Source organism: Achroia grisella, unplaced genomic scaffold (assembly GCF_030625045.1).
Source record: "Achroia grisella isolate CSIRO2021 unplaced genomic scaffold, CSIRO_AGI_Agris_v1 utg633, whole genome shotgun sequence".
Lineage (NCBI taxonomy): Eukaryota > Metazoa > Arthropoda > Insecta > Lepidoptera > Pyralidae > Achroia > Achroia grisella.
In genome coordinates, this window is record NW_026712969.1 from 35,348 (window position 1) to 53,174 (window position 17,827).

Sequence of the window (17,827 nt, forward strand, 5' to 3'; positions counted from 1 at the left end):
AATATATCTAAACATGGTTTACTTTTAGGTAAAACATTCATAAAATCACTAATACCTATATTACACAAACACTCTGCTAAAATTTGTACAACAGAACAAAAATTACAATATATTCACGACTACAATCCCAGAGGGGGTGAGTGAAACTCATCACATGCCCACCCTCCATTGGGAACGCTACCCAAACTGTCTCAGGCTAAGTTACCGGTGTTATTCATTACCGAAGTCAGTCATCATCTTCATCATCTTTATCCCATTCAATTGGTCGGCGTAATGTTTTTCTCTTGCATTCATATCTGTTCGCAGTCATCTCGTTATTCACTCACTTTCTTACCATATCTTTCACACAGTCCATCCATCTTTTCGGCCTTCCTCTGCCCTTATAACCATCCACATTCATATGTAACACCTTCCTTAAAACATTATCTTCATTTTTCATTCCATCTTCAGTCAAAAACACAAATTAGGGGAAGAAAATTATTAGTAACGGACTTAGAGGGTCCCGTTGCTAGCAATGTACCATGTCAGGTTGACCTTCGCGAGGTTTCCCCTAGAAACAACCTTCGTGATAAATTTCTGGTGAATTCACCACTTTGGGGCCGTTCAAGTATTACGTAAGTGCTATGAGGGGCGGGGGGTGTTCGCTTTGCTTATTTTGGATGACAAGGGGTGTGGGGGAGTGTAGGTGATGATTACGTCATCGTTAGTATTTAGTTAATTTTAAACTTTCGTGTTTAATATACATTATTTAAATTATTAACCGGGTCTTACATTGACATCGCTGTTACTCCAGTCAGCTCGTGACCACGGCTAGTGCAACCTAGTCGAAACGTCGAGAGAGGTAAATACCTTTATTTGCCATAAAATTATTCGTGTTAAGACCCGGTTAATAATTTAAATAAATCGTTAGTATTTCTTACACATATGGCAACCCTCACATTGTCTGCTAAAAAAACAATATATTAATTGAAAAATGTTTACGTAAGCATGGGGGGAGGGGGTAAGTACTTTACTTACTTTTGCTGACAAGGGGGATGGGGGTAAATAATTGTAATAAATCTGCTTACGTCATACTTGAACGGCTCTTATGTACTACCTTAACCTCATGCTTATCTTATCTTCAACTGGTGTTGCCAGCGTATACCGTTAGCGCAGGCGGGTGCACCATATCAGTCATCCATAATAATTCAAATTGCCACATTTTGGCGTCACTCAGACTCGAACATACGACCTGTGTTAGACATTTCAATCACTAGGCCACGCTACACTCAAATATATCTATCTCTCTCTAGTTATCATGTTGCACCAACACGAAGAGTTATCAATTAATTTTAAAATATTAACTTTTACATTATTATGAATATAATCAGGTTTTAAAACGAATAATTTTATGGTAAACTAGCTGACCCCGCGAATACTTCACAAAGAAGTAAATTAAAAACGCTTTAAAAAAATAGGGGTTGATGTTAGTAGGGTGAGAATTGAGCTTTTTAATCTATACATATAAATAAAATTTGAGTGTCTGTTTGAAATATTGAAACAACCGTTTTACTACATGCATATGAATATAAATGCGGTACATTTTGTCTGACTGTCGTTTTGTTCCGGCTAATCTCTGAAATGGCTGGACCGATTTTGACGGGACTTTCTTTGGCAGGTAGCCGATGTAATAAGGAGTAACTTAGGCTAGTTTAATTTAGAAAAATAAAGTTAAATTCTACGCGGACGAAGTCGCGGATACGGCTAGTTTCACATAAAAAAGGTGTTTGTAAAACACATAACACATAATATATATATATATAGATTTTTTGTTACTTAATATCTGCTAATTGCAGCTAAGTTTATAAGTCCGTTAGACTACGAACAGTCTAAACTTCGTGCAATAATTCAGAATATGAAGATGGTGAGAGAACAGTGAGAGAATATATGTCAAGCAGCCGTTGTCCAGGTGAGGGGCCATCAGACCAGCTCGAGGACCTTGATGGTGCCCTGGCTGTTGGCGGCCAGCAGCGCGGGTCGGGCCGCAGTGCGCCGCCAGCACACGGCCGACACGAACTCCGACGGGTCCTCGTCGCGACGCTCGCGCTCCAGGAACCCGCGCACCGCCTCGAACCTGCGACCGCACGCCACAATCACTCAACATCATCGCATTTAACTTCATATACATTACTATCAGACCCGGCCATGCGTTGCTGCGGCTAAGGTTCTTGAATAAAACAATATTGCGACTATAAATTGAGATGTAAGCTATCCTATCTTTCAAGTTGGATCGAATTGCACACAATGTGCAAATCAAATTTGCAATCAGTTCAGTAGTTTAGGAGTCCATCGCGGACACACAACGTGACACGTGATTTTTATATATACATATTTTACTACATGTCTTTATTCTTAAAAAAATGACAAACTTTAATGAATTTTTGAATGTATACTTTAATGTGTTTGAGGCACCTCCAGTACCAGTCCACTGTAGTACACGTAGAGCGCGTTGTTCTCGTACTGTGTGAGAGGTACCTGTACGTACCTGTACGTACCTGTACGTACCTGTACGTACCTGTACGTACCTGTACGTACCTGTACGCTAGTAGCGGGCGGGACAGTCCGCTGTAGTACACGTAGAGCGCGTTGTTCTCGTACGTACCTGTACGTACCTGTACGTACCTGTACGCTAGTAGCGGGCGGGACAGTCCGCTGTAGTACACGTAGAGCGCGTTGTTCTCGTACTGTGTGAGAGGTACCTGTACGTACCTGTACGTACCTGTACGTACCTGTACGCTAGTAGCGGGCGGGACAGTCCGCTGTAGTACACGTAGAGCGCGTTGTTCTCGTACTGTGTGAGAGGTACCTGTACGTACCTGTACGTACCTAGCTGTCCGTACCTTTACGCTAGTAGCGGGCGGGACAGTCCTCTGTAGTACACGTAGAGCGCGTTGTTCTCGTACTGTGTGAGAGGTACCTGTACGTACCTGTACGTACCTGTACGTGTCTACGCTAGTAGCGGGCGGGACAGTCCGCTGTAGTACACGTAGAGCGCGTTGTTCTCGTACTGTGTGAGAGGTTCCTGTACGTACCTCGTACGAACCTGTACGTACCTGTACGCTAGTACCTGTGTACACGTAGAGCGCGTTGTTCTCGTACCTGTACGTACCTGTACGCTAGTAGCGGGCGGGACAGTCCGCTGTAGTACACGTAGAGCGCGTTGTTCTCGGAGCCGCACGCCACGTACCGCCCGTCCGTCGCCAGACCCACGAAGTTCTTCTCGTTCGCGTGACCTGCAACATTATAATGTCAACTTTACATATATATATTTATACACTGTAACATTGTATTTTTTTAATTAGCTAACATGGTGCTATCTTTGGACTGACGGTATACTGACGTGGAGCAAAAAGTCAGATCAGTTAATCGTGACTAATTCAATAAGAACTAACCACGACCGTTTCTTAAAGGAACTGCGTGGAGATGGACCAGACAAGACCCCCAATAGTGACGAGTGGTACGTCCCGTGGGACAGGCGCACGTAGTTCTCAATCCCCCAGGGTGGTGTCCAGGAACTGGACGTAGGAGACGCACCTGTGAAGGAGCGCACGCAGCGCGGCGACTCCACCCGCCAGAGCTTGAGCTGGGAGTCGGTGGAGGCGGACACGAGGGTCCTGGCGTCCAGGAACTTGACGTAGGAGACTGCCTTGCGGTGGTCGCGGAACACGGCCAGGGGGTGGCGCGGCGCGCGCAGGTCGTAGTAGTGCACGCAGTGGTCTACACACGCACACACTCACACACATTGCTATATACTATATATATTTAATAACAATTGGTTTATCAAAGCGCTTTACTGCCGATGGCAGTATATCTCTGCTCATAAAAGATTTTATTTACCATCTACTTGCTGCTCTTCAGTTTACCCAGTTAAAACACTACCGAAATTTCGGGAATTTAATAAAAATAAATAAAACGTGGTAAGATCCTGTAATTTCTCCTAATCTAAATATATATAACTCAAAAGGTGACTGACATAGTGATCTATCAACGCATAGCCGAAACCACTAGGCGGATCGGGCTGAAATTTAGCATGCAGGTAGATGTTATGACGTAGGCATCCCCTAAGAAAGGATTTTGATAAATTCCACCCCTAAGGGGATAAAGTAGGGGATGAAAGTTTGTATGAAACTTTGTTAATATTAAATCGATCGGGCTGAGACTTTGCATGCATAAAGGTGCTATGACGTGGGCATGCCCTAGAAAAGATTTTGATAAATTCCACCCCTAAGGGGATAAGTTAACACGAGCTAAGCCGCGGGCAAAAGCTAGTTGTAAGTATAATGCGTGTTTCTTTTTCGCACATATAGTAACTACAACAGTGATTGTAGTCCTTTGAAATCCCACTGTATGGGCGATACCAGATGACATCTAAGGAGGAGGAGGAGGCGTCTATACGAACGTGGCCAAGCGCGTGGCCGCATGGGGACGCACGTGTACGCACATGGACGCACATAAACGCACGTGGCCGTGCGAGAATGCACGTAGTCGTAGGAGAACGCACGTGGCCGTACGATAACGCACGTGTTGGCCGTGCAGTCACGTGCGCGGCTCACCTGCGGATCCGAAGGCGAGGTGGCAGGAGGAGCGCGGGTTGAACCGCACGCAGCACACGTTGAACTTGGCCTCGAGCGTGGCCACCGCGCGGTCCGCGTTCAGCGCCCACAGCTTCACGCGCGCGTCGTCCGAACCGGACGCCAGCAGCCGGACGTCCGCCCGGTTGAAGTGCACCGACCAGCAGCGCTTGTCGTGCTCCTGCAGCGCCCTGCACGCACACGTCACACGTCACACACACACACACACACACACACAGACACGTCCGCCCGGTTGAAGTCATCCTCATCCTTATTGTCACCAAGCGAAGAGAGAGAGAGAGAGAGAGAGAGAGAGAGAGAGAGAGAGAGAGAGAGAGAGAGAGAGAGAGAGAGAGAGAGAGAGAGAGAGAGAGAGAGAGAGAGAGAGAGAGAGAGAGAGAGAGAGAGAGAGAGAGAGAGAGAGAGAGAGAGAGAGAGAGAGAGAGAGAGAGGAAGAGAGAGAGAGGGAGAGAGAGAGAGAGAGAGAGAGAGAGAGAGAGAGAGAGAGAGAGAGAGAGAGAGAGAGAGAGAGAGAGAGAGAGAGAGAGAGAGAGAGAGGAGAGAGGGGAGAGAGAGAGGGAGAGAGGAGAGAGAGAGAGAGAGCGCGAGAGAGAGGATATACATGGAGGAGGGAGTAGAGAGGAAGAGGAGAGTGGAAGAGGAGAGGAAGAGGAGAGAGGAAGGGGAGAGAGGGAGGAGATAGAGAGGACAGAGATAGTAGGAAGAGAGGGAGGAGAGAGAGAACCCAACCGGTCCAATGGGTCTCTGAGAGAGGGGGAGAGAGATTTAGAGAGAGAAGAGAATATATTTGTGTTTTTAGAGAGAGAGAGAGAAATGATACGGAGAGAGAGAGAAGAGAGAGAGAGGAGAGAGAGGGGAGAGGGGGGGGGAGAGGAGAGAGAGAGAGGAGATAGTTAAGAGATAAACGAGAGGAGCGGCGAAAGAGTAGGAGAGCGTAGAGAGAGAGGGGGTGAGGGAGAGAGGAGGGGAGGGGGGAGAAAGGGAGAGGGATGACAGACAGAGAGCGCGCGGTACCTGGTGCGTTGTCCGGTGGCGGCGTCCCACACGGAGACGGTGCCCTCGTAGTCGGAGGAGGCGAGCACGTTCTTGTGGTAGGCGTTCCAGGACACGCACGAGATCTTGTGCGAGCACTGCATCTCCGAGCACGGGTAGTGCACGTCCACCGCGTCCCGCACCACCGCCTCGAACTCGAACACCTGCCGGGGAATGACGCCACTGTTTACTATTACACTATATAACCCACACCGGTCCAAAGGCCGGTCTCTCACAACAGATTCGAGTGACATTTACAAGAGATTATTGAATATATTTATGATTTTTTTTATAGTATAGAAGACAAATGAGCTCACAGCTCACCTGATGGTAAGTGATTACCACCGTCCTGGAGCACTCACAACATCAGGAGAATTGCAAGTACCTTCTTCTTCTTCTTAATCGGTACACTGTTGTCAGAGTGGTCGTGGTCAACATTTTGAATCACGATGAGTGAGGTTTTTGGTAATACGGCGCCAGTCGTCGCGGACTGTAGCTTTCCGGGTACATTCGTAAACTGAGCACTTAGTTGCGGCCTTGATCCGGTCTGTCCATCTCATTGGTGATCTACCACGTGGCCTGGTGCCTTCCACTTTTCCCGGCACTACGAGACGCTCTATGGAGTCATTACCACGGCGAGATACGTGGCCGAAGAAAGTCAGAATGTGTGATTGCACTGTGGTTGGTAGGCGCTGTCTGATACAAGTATTGTGCAGGTGCACCGCGTATTGTGTTTTTTAATTTACATCTATTTCTAGGAATTTTCGGACAGTTCTACAGGAATTATTATTATAATCGTGACAGAATAGAGCGATGTGAGCGGCGGTACCTTGATCCGCTTGGTGACGCCGGCGATGGCGAAGAACTCCTCGTCCTTGTCGAACTCGATGGTGGAGACGATGGTGGAGTAGTTGATGGCGTCGCTGCAGTAGGACAGCGTGGCGAGCGGTCGCAGCGCGCGGTACCGGGTGAACGCCACCAGGTCCTCGCGGAACGCGTCCAGCCCGCGCCGCTCACCGCCGCCACCGCCGCCACCGCCGCCACCACCACCGCCGCCACCGCCGCCACCACCACCGCCGTCACACGCAGGCAGACCCACCGCGCCCTCAGGCGCGCGCTGGTCACCACCTGCGCAATAGATGGATGTTTGTTACTATGTAATTTAACCTATACATATAAATAAAATTAGAGTGTCTGTTTGTAATATTAAAATAACCGTTTTATACACCAAATTAACATTGTTTACAATTTTTGTCTGTCTGTATGTCTATTTGTTCCGGCAAATTTCTGAAATGGCTGGACCGATTTTGACGGAACTTTTAGGTAGCTGATGTGATAAGGAAAAAGTAAAGTTACATTCCACGCAGACGAAATCGCGGGAACAGCTAGTCTTTTAACAATACTTTTTTTTTCCTTTTATTAATATTAGGATTGCGCTTGCTCTTACCTCATCTGATGGTAAATGATGGCAACACCTAGGATGTAGAGCGCTCACCCAGAAGATATCTATTCATTATAGACTTGAAGAATCCGGGGTTGTATTGTATACTAAACACGAACTAACAATAAATAACAAAAATTTCTGAATATGTTTGTTGATGTATGATGTTTGTTTCTCTTTCACGCAAAACCTATTGAACCGATTCTGATGAAACTTTACAGTAATATCGTGCATACTTTAGTAATAATTATAATATAGTAATTCTTACATATCACTATAGTTCTAACAAAAGACACGTTGCGCTTATAGTCAACGAAATATTTGCTACGAAATTCATTTCTCAGATCGCCGTGAAGACGAACTTTTGTACACACAACGCCGTCGCAAACTAATTCAATCAATCAGCTGATTATCCAAGATGGCCGATAAATGTTAAATTGCCATTAAGTTAATTTCGTTTCATGAAAAACACTAAATGTATTAATTCGTAAAAAAAATTGTTAATCCCGAGATTTTCGGGACCAAAATTTCGGCAGGGATCCCGAGATTCTGAAAACCGGGTCAAAATTTTGGTCACATCCTCTAGTCGTGTCAAGGTATTATATATATACATATATAGTGAGCTGCTACCTATATCTGTCTGTTCTGTCCGTCTGTAATCTCACCTGCGGCGCTGTTGGCTCGCGACTCGTGCGGGCCCTGCGGCACGTGGTCGTCGCTGGCCGCCGCCGGCTTGTGACCTCCCGGGGTCCCGGGGGGGCCGGGCGGTGCTTGGGGCCCGGGGGTCCCCAGGCCGGGGCCCTCCACGGGGGTGTCGGGGGCGGCGGGCGCGGGGGTGGCGTCCCCCGACCCCGGGAAGTACAGCTCGTCGGCGCGGTGCGCGAAGTAACACTACACATATGTTATTCATTCATTCTATTTCAGTCAACTCTATCACCATGGACGTAAGGTTCAAATTGTTACGTCGGAGTGCAATGGTACCTGAACGAAGTCGTCGAAGTGCGCAGTGAGTCTCCGCCAGCGTGCGGCGAGTGCGTCCCCGCCCCCGCCCCCGCCCCCCGCACCCCCCGCGAAACTCTCCTCCGACGAGCCGTCCGGACTACCTGCCACACACGACGACCACACCACATGTATAATATTTATATATATCTTTATATTTATGTATGAATATTATTTTATAGAAATTAATATATATATTTTGCCTTACATATATTTTTTGACATATATCATTCATATTATTATACTGTCGATAATCTTTCTCTGCACCACTCATGGTCACGGGCCGACCGGGCCCCGCGACCCCCGTGGGTCCCGTGGGCCCCGCCCCCCGCGACCCCCGCAGCCAATAGTTACCGAGTCCGTGCGTGGCGCTGTCGCCCACGCTGCCGGCGAGCGCGGTGAGCTCGGCCCGCAGCGCCAGCATGGCGTCCCCCGCGACCCCCGTGGGCCCCGCGCCCGCCGTGACCCCCGTGGGCCCCGCCCCCCCCGCGCCCGCCGCCAGCCCCGCGGCTCCCGCGCGCAGCTCCTTCAGCGTCTCCGCCACGTGCTCCATGTCCTGCCGACAGATATTTCTTCCGTTACGAATCGATTAATGATATATTGTAAAGAAATGATGTAACGCTGAGTATTCGTGCACCTTGGAGACGAGCGCGGCCTCCCTGTTGAGCTGGTGCAGCTGCTGGGCGCGGTGGCGGTGCAGCTGCGCCAGGAACTCGTACAGCAGGCGGTGGTGCGCGGCGGCGGACTCGGCCTCCAGCAGTCTCTTGCGGCGCGCCAGCACGTCCAGCATGCCGTCCACGGCCGCCAGCGGCAGGCGCCGCGCCTCCGCCGCCACCAGCGCCCGCAGCCGCGCCCCGTCCGCGGCCGGCGCCTCCTCCGCGCCCGGGGCGGAGCCCCCGCAGCCCGGCCCGGACCCGTCGCCGCCCGCCGCGCGCCGCCGCCGCTTCTCCACCTGCGGCGCGCGCGACACTTACCACTACTTACTACCCGACAATTTGCTCCTTCTTAATGATTTTACATTCATAAAAAAAGTCGACAAATTTGGTATACATATATTTTTCGAAGATTTTTGATAAAACGGTAAGAGCGTAGTAGGTCTGTAATCTGTACATATAAATAATTGTAGTGTCTGTTTGTAATAACCGTTTTTTAATACATATATGCCTACACTTGTAATGTTTCTGTCGCCACTTGAGACCCTTCCGTTAGTACGTAGTTCCGTCTCCACTAAAAAATCACTCAGGGGGGCAAAGAATTTGTTAGTAATGTGGACTCATTACCCCATTACTAACAATGTACCATGTCAGGTCGACCTCCACGCGATTCCCCCTGAAAACCATCGTGATAACTTCCTGGTGAATTTGTCACGATGGGCTAACTGACCTGATGTTATGTTCATCCTATCATCCTCCACTGGTGCCCCGCCAGCGTAAACCGTTAGCGCAGGCGGGTGCGCCATTCTATTATCATCTATAAAAAAAACCCCGGAGTTCTAGCAATAAGCAGTAGAGGTACACCTTGGGCTTTTAGCCGGTAGGAGTCCAGCAGTACCCGCTCGTTACCCCTGGAGCGGATACCCCTCAATGACGGATTTCCCCAAGACAAAAAAAAAAGTTGTGTGCCGGTGTTACCAATTCATTGAGCAGGAAGTTGGGGAAGATATGTTCCCTGGAAGCGAGCGCTGCGCCACACTTGGGGCAGCGGCGGTGCAGCTCCACCGACTTGGCGATGCAGGCGTAGCAGAACGAGTGGCCGCACCGCGTCACGTACGCCTCCTCGATCAGCTCGAAGCAGACCGGGCACAGCAGCTCGCAGTCCTGACACACCAGTCCCAAATGCACATAATTGTAACACTCAACACTTACAACAATTGTTGTAAAAAATTTCAACAATATTTTTGCATCTACAGACATCAAACATACAATCAATCTATATTGACTAAAATTTTAGATATAAATGTATGTGAGAACATACATTTATATCTAAAATTATATCTATATTAAAATATATCTATATTTATATCTATATATGTATATGTTGATTAAAAATTGGAAATATGAACACTATCTACATATAAATAAAATCAGAGTGTCTGTTTGTAATATTGAAATAACCGTTTTTTACTACATACATATGAAAATAAATGCAGTACATACACCAAAATATAATTTTTTAGTCTTTGTCTGTCTGTCTGAAAGTTTGTTCGGTTAATCTCTGAAATGGCCGGACCGATTTTGACGGGACTTTCATTGGGAAGTAGCTGATGTAATAAGGACTAACTTAGGCTACTTTTATTTTAGAAAAATAAAGTTAAATTCCACGCAGACGAAGTCGCGAGAACAGCTTGTTTTCAATATAATTTGAACTGACCACCTGACAAAAGCTCATACGAGTGAATAAAAAAAAAGTTGCATATGTAGGGAGGTTACCTTGTCCTCGAGGGAGCCCCCGAGGCCTCCGAGCGCGGAGGCGGAGGACGCGGCGCCCGCCGCCGTCCCCGACATGCTGCCGTCCACCTGCTACCTTACTGATCACAAACAAGTACAACATAAATACTAACAGGTTCTTGCAGTTTAGCATACTGCCTTACTTCAGATGGTCATAGGTTTTATTCCTACAATTGTGATTATAATTGTTTGTCGGTCTGTGTGTTGTGTAGGGGCCATCCATTAATCACGTGAGGCTTGAAAGGGGGTAGGGGTATGACAAAAATCACACGAATATCACAAGGGGGGAGAGGGGGGGGGGTCTAGTAAAACAATCTGCAACCTTTCTGTCTAGTCATTTTTATCATGGTCTTTAATTTCAGAATAAAATATCATTATACTTTATATCTGTAGTTAACAATATTATTCTAAAAATTTTTTAATTCTTTGTAGGTACTAAAAATACATGTGATGTTGGATGGGGATGGGCGGGAGGTAGTTTTAAACCTCACTACATATCACCAAGGAGGAGACGGGGTTAAAAATGCTTAAAAAAAGATCACATGAAGAATGGATGGCCCCCTAGTTGTCCAGTAGCTATACCACAAGCTGTGTTAGCTTATGACTAGATGGCACTGTGTGACGAATTGAACCTGTTACCATTGGAAATAAGGCAGTGTGGTAAACTGCTAGACCACCGAGTATGCCACTCATACAAATATATGTTATAGGTTTAAAGAATTAATCATTCATCAAAAATTCATCTACAATTGCAATATCCTTGTTCAACACATTTATGATTATTTTTTAAACACATGTAAAATTCAAAATATCTTTATTCGTGTAGGTCTATTATAGGACTCTTATGATATGTCAAATCTACCATCAGTTCAGAATGATTTTCGAGATGAGAAGAACTGCAAAGAAACTTAGCTCGTAATTTTTTTTAAATAAATGTTGTACATGTTTACAATAATACAGTATAAGTAGGAGTTACAAGTTTTGTTGTAGTAATAAGAAAAAAGACTAGGTAAACAGAGAAAATATATTAATATAGACTACTGACAATTAGAAATAGAAAGAAGGAATTGAAGTATCAAAAACAAGAATGTAATATAAAAGAACTATAAATTTAAATACAAATTTAGAATATAAAATACATATTTGATTAGCCAGTTACAACAAGTTTTAAGTGTTGTTGTCAGTTTTATAGGAATAAACCAATTATGATGACATTTTTGTTTAGTCCAAAAGTTGTCATGACTGAGATGGTGCTTACATACAATTTGTTAAGAGTTTTTTTTATTAAGGAGTAGAATAGAAAATGCTTTATTCAAATAGATTTAAATTAAGCACTTTTGTATAGACATAACATTTTTTTTTATCTACCGCTCATTTGGATAATTGTCTAATCACAAGAAACTTGTGTGTTGCTCTTTTAAATAATCCTTGTAAGTTTACATTTACAAGTCAAAATGTGTGAATACAAACTACCAACAAGCACTAATTTATTTGGGTCAAATATAAAAACACAATAAGATTAAATCAGTCGTAGTGATAAGAGCAGACCAGTCCCTTTTAGGACCATATTTTAGGAAGGCCAATGAAGAGTTTTAATATTACTTAAAACTTTTAATTCTATAATTTCAATCAAGATTTTAATAATTTTTTTGGTACTGACTGACTACTTTTAGAGTAATGTGCATTTCTAGAAAACAACATAAGACCTAACTACATGAGTTTCTGTACACCACACGGCAACTGTTGCCGCGTATTTATAGCTGACAATCAATAACTATCGATTCACACGTGCTCCATTTACCTACTGACCAGAAAATGTATAAGCTAGTAACTTCAGGTTATAATATGTACATGTACAATTTCATGGGATTCTTACAGTATAAAGGCCGTTGACTGTGAGGAGATCACCGGAGAATCATGCTAGTACACGATGCCGGCTGAGGCCTCACGGCAGCCGTCCAGCTATCCCAGCACACGATAAACAAATCAACAACCAATTGCGTACCAATTTATTACACTATTACTGACAGAGACAGCACACACGGAACTCGAAAACCGGTACACGTAGTCTGTTTTGTTCATAAAACACAAATTACTGACAAAATCCATTCTTTAATAACAAACACCAACATATTTCCAGATTTTCTTCGAAACTTCGAAAACTTGCAAACAGCATCCCCTGATAAAAGTGACACTTCACATTTAGTGTAGCAATCAGTGAAAATATTGTCTCGTCATCATATATGCGTTCTGTAGAAAGAAATTCCATATCCATAATTATGTAAGTTTTAACCTTATGTCTTTAATTTCGATTACTGTAAGTCGTAATGAATAAGAAACAAAGCAAAAAAAATTAATAATATTTGAAAATATTATTGTAACTGGTAACATAATATACAGAGCCATCTATTGAATTTCTGTCGTACCTTGATGTGAACTGCTTGATCGACGCCAAGGGTACAGAAACTGTTTTACCGATAGAACATACGCCATTTTGCTATTACTGAAAGAAAAGTGCATTATCTTTCGTCAACAATGTACAGTGAAGTGAAATGTTTGCGTGATTTTTGTGGATTAAACGATGTGTAAGGCAGATTTTATCCCTACAGAAAAAAACTAGGATTATGGATGATCCTAATGAGGAGCTCAGGGTCGTTCCCGGTGAGTCAGACGCTTCAAAATCACGCTTTAATTGTGACAGTACTACGAGCGAAGTCTAATAATGGTTACCTTCCCCGGTTTCAGAGCTCTACTTTTTGATAGCGAAATTTCTCTCTGGAGGCCCTCTGAAGGAAACTGCGAAGGTAAATTGGATAGAAATACTTGTAAATAATATTTATAGTGTAAAAAATTGTCTAATTGTAACTTTTTCTGTTACAGACTTTGTTGAAAGAGCTCGAGAGTGTAGAGGTAAGTTTGAGCTTTTCCTATTGCCGGGTTGCGAGCTTATGTTGTTTTGATGTTGAACGCACGTGGTAGTTGCTGTCAAAGTTCCTGAAAGTTTACTGAAAAGTTTTTGTACTATCCGCATTGGTGCAGGTGCTGCCTCGGCGGCTCGACTGGGAGGGCCACGAGCACGCCCAATCCTACAATGAATTGGTGAGTTTTTCAGCGTTTTCTTCGCGGAAAGTGTGTTTATTTACGTTTTGTTCAGTGTTTATCGAAAAGAAATAATTAAATTGTGGATAAACGATAAAATATCTTAATACGTGTTTCGCATAGAAATGGTCTTTAAAATTCAGTGGAATATCGTGTAAAGTGTTTCTGTAGTGTTTTAGTTAAAATAAATAAGATTTTTGACGATTTGCGAAAAAATTGATATATCATCAATAGAAAGATTGGTGTTAGCGTAATTAGGAATGTTGTCATCTCTTTCCGTCACACGGATTTTAGGCGGAATAGTATTGTCTGTTTCACTCACATCTACGAAGTCGATCTCCGCACGCTGTAGTTGGCTGTGGCGTGTTGCGAGCATGGCCGATACCGCGCGACGCGGTCGTGGCGCCAATTTTTAAATACGCGTTTTTAGGTCAAGACCACATGTCTATACTAGCTGACCCGGAAAACGTTCTTTTGCCATATGAATTAATATTTATATTAAAAAGTAGAGATGGTGGTGGATTGTTGAAAATATTATGTAGTATTTATTTTTTTATATTAAATTGAAAAAAAAAAATATTTTATCTAAGAATAAAATCAAAACTTATGAGTGGTCTACACTCACCCTTATTGTTATGGGGTATAAAAAATCTCAACCTATTCTCAGAGCTGTCTGTCTATAAATATAAAATTTCATCAAAATCAAGCCGTTTCATAGAAGTATAACAACATTGTGACACAAGAATTTTATATATATATATAGATGAATGAACAGAATTATTTGTTACTAGCTGTTCCCGCGACTTCGTCCGCTTGGAATTAAATTTATTTTTTTTAAATAAAAGTAGCGTAAGTTACTCTTTATTAAATCAGGTATCTGCCAAAAAAAGCCGTTTCAGTGATTAGCTGGAACAAACAGACAGACAGACAAACAAAAATTGTAAAAAATATTATTTTGGTGTATGTACCGTATTTATATTCATATGCTACCTGCATATGAATATATATATATATATATAATATAGTAAAAAACAGTTATTTCAATATTACAAACAGACACTCCAATATGTATGTATAGATATAGTGTTGTAGTATAAATCAACATAATCCTTTAGAAAAAGTCAATAGTATAAAAATTTACAATAAGATACCAAAGGATATACATCATATTTACTGAGCATGGCCACTAACTAAATGATTACTTGAATGACGAGTGTGCATGGCAATAGTTGTTCATGCATTGATTTTTCGTTTAATGTTAGACATAGACACCTATATAGTAGTATTTCAATTGAGTTTCTTGCCAGTTCTTCTCAATTGGATTTATATATCCAACTGGACGGTAGGAAAAAAGAAAATTATAATGTAGTTTTTTAATGAAAAAAAAGTTAATTTTATTAACCAAGACAAAGTCAATAAATGTGTCTATAATTTAACAAATGGTATAACTTCAGGCGTCGCAATACAACGATATGCCGTGGACGCGGCTGGCGTCCATATGCAAGCGGGCGCTACAGCTGGCGCGGACCGCCAGCATCGCCGCACACTCCTCACCGGACGGCGCGACCACCAGCGGGGGCGCGCTCGCCACCACCACCAGCTCCACCACGCTCACCAGCTCCACCACAGTCGCCACAACCGCCACAGCCACTACCAGCGGCGCCAGCACGTCGGGGACGGACGCGGTGCTGCAGCTGACGGCGCGGCTGTCGCTGCTCAGCGAGTCGCTGGTGCGGCCGAAGCCCAAGTACGCTTACTACAAACAAGATCACAGCTTGGGTGAGTTCGTCTTAATTTATGGTAAAATTAGCTTTATCTGCGACTTCGTCTGCGTGGAATTTAACTTGATATTTCTAAAATAAAAATATAGCCTAAGTTACTCCTTATTACATTGGCTATCTGCCTATAAAAGTCCCGTTAAAATCGGTCCAGCCATTTTAGAGATTAGCCGGAACAAATAAACAAAAAGTTTAAAAAAATGATATTTTGGTGTATGTACCGTATTTATATGCATGTAGTAAAAAACAGTTATATCAATATTACAAACAGACACTCCAATTTTATTTATATGTATAGCTAATGAATTTTTAATAAACCCAATTTCAAATTGAGAGTTTATTCTCACTTGGACTTGGTCCAAACCTTTTTATTTAATTTGAAAACTTTTGCCTCGAAACAAAATATGCAAAAACAGCTTAAAAATAAATGAAAGTTTAAAATAAGATTTCAAATTATTTTTCAATTTTGCTTCAAAACGCACGAAAGCATGCGCCAGATCTTTCTCTTTTTATGAATCTCTACATGCGATCTCTTTCTGATGGAGATGTTCAGTGGATTACATATATAGCAGTAAATATAATGTACTTTCGTTCCAGTCGCAGTTGGATGTTACATACAAACTGTTACTTAGCAACAATACTTATTTTAAATGTGATGGATTATAGTTTTTCTACATTAATCAATGTGCCTAATACGGTCCTTTAATCCATTACATTGAAGACACTATCTCTACATTTAAATCTCTACATTTAAATAACATACATAATATAAAACAATATACAGAAGAGTAAACAATCAGAACAATATGAATAGTAAAAAACACTCGCTTGAAGGAACATTCGTGTGAAGGTAGTAAATGTTGGGTGTTGCCAGTGCGTTGGCTGACGGTTCACGAGTCATTAACAAAGTACGACTCGAGGCCGAAAGGCCTTTTCTGATTTTGACGTGTTCAGATATCTTACATCTTGTAGTGATGAATATTCATAATTAAAATGCGCGAGATATTTCTCTTTGTCTATCTGTATGTCGAACTAAAAGAACGTTATGAAGGAGAGTTCGTGTGAAGGTCAAATTTGGTCGTTGCAGTTATTCGGCGTCTGATGGCTCGTTACTCATATACAAAGTACGACTTTTCTGATTTTGACGTGTTCAGATATCTTACATCTTGTAGTGATGAATATTCATAATTAAAACTCGCGAGATCTTTCTCTTTGTCTATCTGTATGTTGAACTGAGAACCTTATGAAGGAGTGTTCGGGTGAAGGTCAAATTTGGTCGTTTGCAGTCCGGCTTCAGTTGTAGTGATCTACAAGATGCGGGACATCTGAACACGTCACAATCAGAGAATGAACACTTATCAAAATGTAATCTCGCGTAATCTTTATCTGCTTGCGATCTGTTTCTGGGCGATGCGGTGCGGTGCGGTGCGGTGCGGTGCGGTGCGGTGCGGTGCGGCGCGGTGCGGCGGCGGCAGTGCGGCGGCTGGCGCGGCGCGAGTGCGGGTTCGGTCCGGCGGCGGCGGCGGGCGGGCGCGGCGGGCCGGCCGTGCTGCCGGCGCGGCTGCTGTCCGGGCTGCGGCTGCAGCGCCGGACGCTCGGACACCTCTCCGCCGTCTACTGCCTCGTCTTCGACTGCACCGGACGATACGTCGTCACCGTGAGTGATATACTATTACGAGGAATTGTATGAAGGTGGCGCCGGTGTCGGAGAGTGAACACGGTGGCGTAGCTATCTAGGCTGGACGGTGCCCCGGGGCCCTCGAGATCAGGCCCTCGAATCCTTACCAGAAAATCTCCCATTTTCTAAATAAATATACAGGTTGCAACCCGACTTTAATCATGGCAACTCAGTTGAGAGAAATTCGAAAGTTATACCTTCGGAATTCCCATAAATTTCTCTAAGTTGGCAGAAGTGTCAATTTGACGGATAGCTATGTGTGTTTTAATAAAACTGTAATGTAAGACCTCATTGCACAGCAGTGGGAGTCCAATTTTTTTATTTGTCCTGGGGCCCTTGGTTACCTAACTACGCCACTGGTTGAAGAGTGGTCGTCTATTATGGTATGGGCATGTAATGCATACGAATGAAGATAATATTTTAAGGAAGATGTTACATATGAATGTGGATGGTTGAAAGGGTAGAGGAAGGCCGAAAAAGAGATGGATGGACAATGATTATTTAACTTTCTAATTTGATATTAATTGAATAACTGGTTTAAATTTGTCGTATCTGTATTAAAGAATGGCATTATAGAAATCATAAATAAAAAAACCTAAATGAGCTTTCCATTACTCGACACTAGAGCGCCATCTATACTTAAATATTTTTTTAACTAATTTTAAACAGACCATGGGAAAGACGATATGATAAGAAAGAGAGTAAATAACGAACTGCGAACA

The 17,827-nt window shown here is 43.6% G+C and overlaps 2 protein-coding genes across 2 annotated transcripts in view; one reads left to right on the forward strand and one right to left on the reverse strand.

Annotated features, from left to right (window-relative positions):
• Positions 1 to 1,799: 1,799 nt before the first annotated feature.
• On the reverse strand, positions 1,800 to 12,733 carry LOC131849070 (E3 ubiquitin-protein ligase COP1-like). Its single transcript, XM_059199055.1, has 13 exons — positions 12,427 to 12,733; positions 10,533 to 10,630; positions 9,735 to 9,920; positions 8,741 to 9,055; positions 8,458 to 8,659; positions 8,086 to 8,207; positions 7,770 to 7,995; positions 6,493 to 6,791; positions 5,646 to 5,827; positions 4,593 to 4,801; positions 3,574 to 3,756; positions 3,149 to 3,272; positions 1,800 to 2,113 (listed from the first exon to the last, which is right to left on the reverse strand). The coding sequence occupies exons 2-13, from the start codon at positions 10,605 to 10,607 to the stop codon at positions 1,960 to 1,962; spliced, it is 2,277 nt and encodes a 758-aa protein (XP_059055038.1). The 5' UTR covers positions 10,608 to 10,630; positions 12,427 to 12,733; the 3' UTR covers positions 1,800 to 1,959.
• A 346-nt stretch (positions 12,734 to 13,079) lies between these two features.
• LOC131849082 (bromodomain and WD repeat-containing protein 3) overlaps positions 13,080 to 17,827 on the forward strand; it is a 36,956-nt gene continuing 32,208 nt past the window's right edge. Inside the window, 7 exon segments of the mRNA XM_059199069.1 lie at positions 13,080 to 13,211; positions 13,296 to 13,354; positions 13,431 to 13,460; positions 13,590 to 13,649; positions 15,104 to 15,211; positions 15,344 to 15,428; positions 16,903 to 17,084. Coding sequence (XP_059055052.1) covers positions 13,175 to 13,211; positions 13,296 to 13,354; positions 13,431 to 13,460; positions 13,590 to 13,649; positions 15,104 to 15,211; positions 15,344 to 15,428; positions 16,903 to 17,084 — 561 coding nt within the window. The 5' untranslated portion in view covers positions 13,080 to 13,174.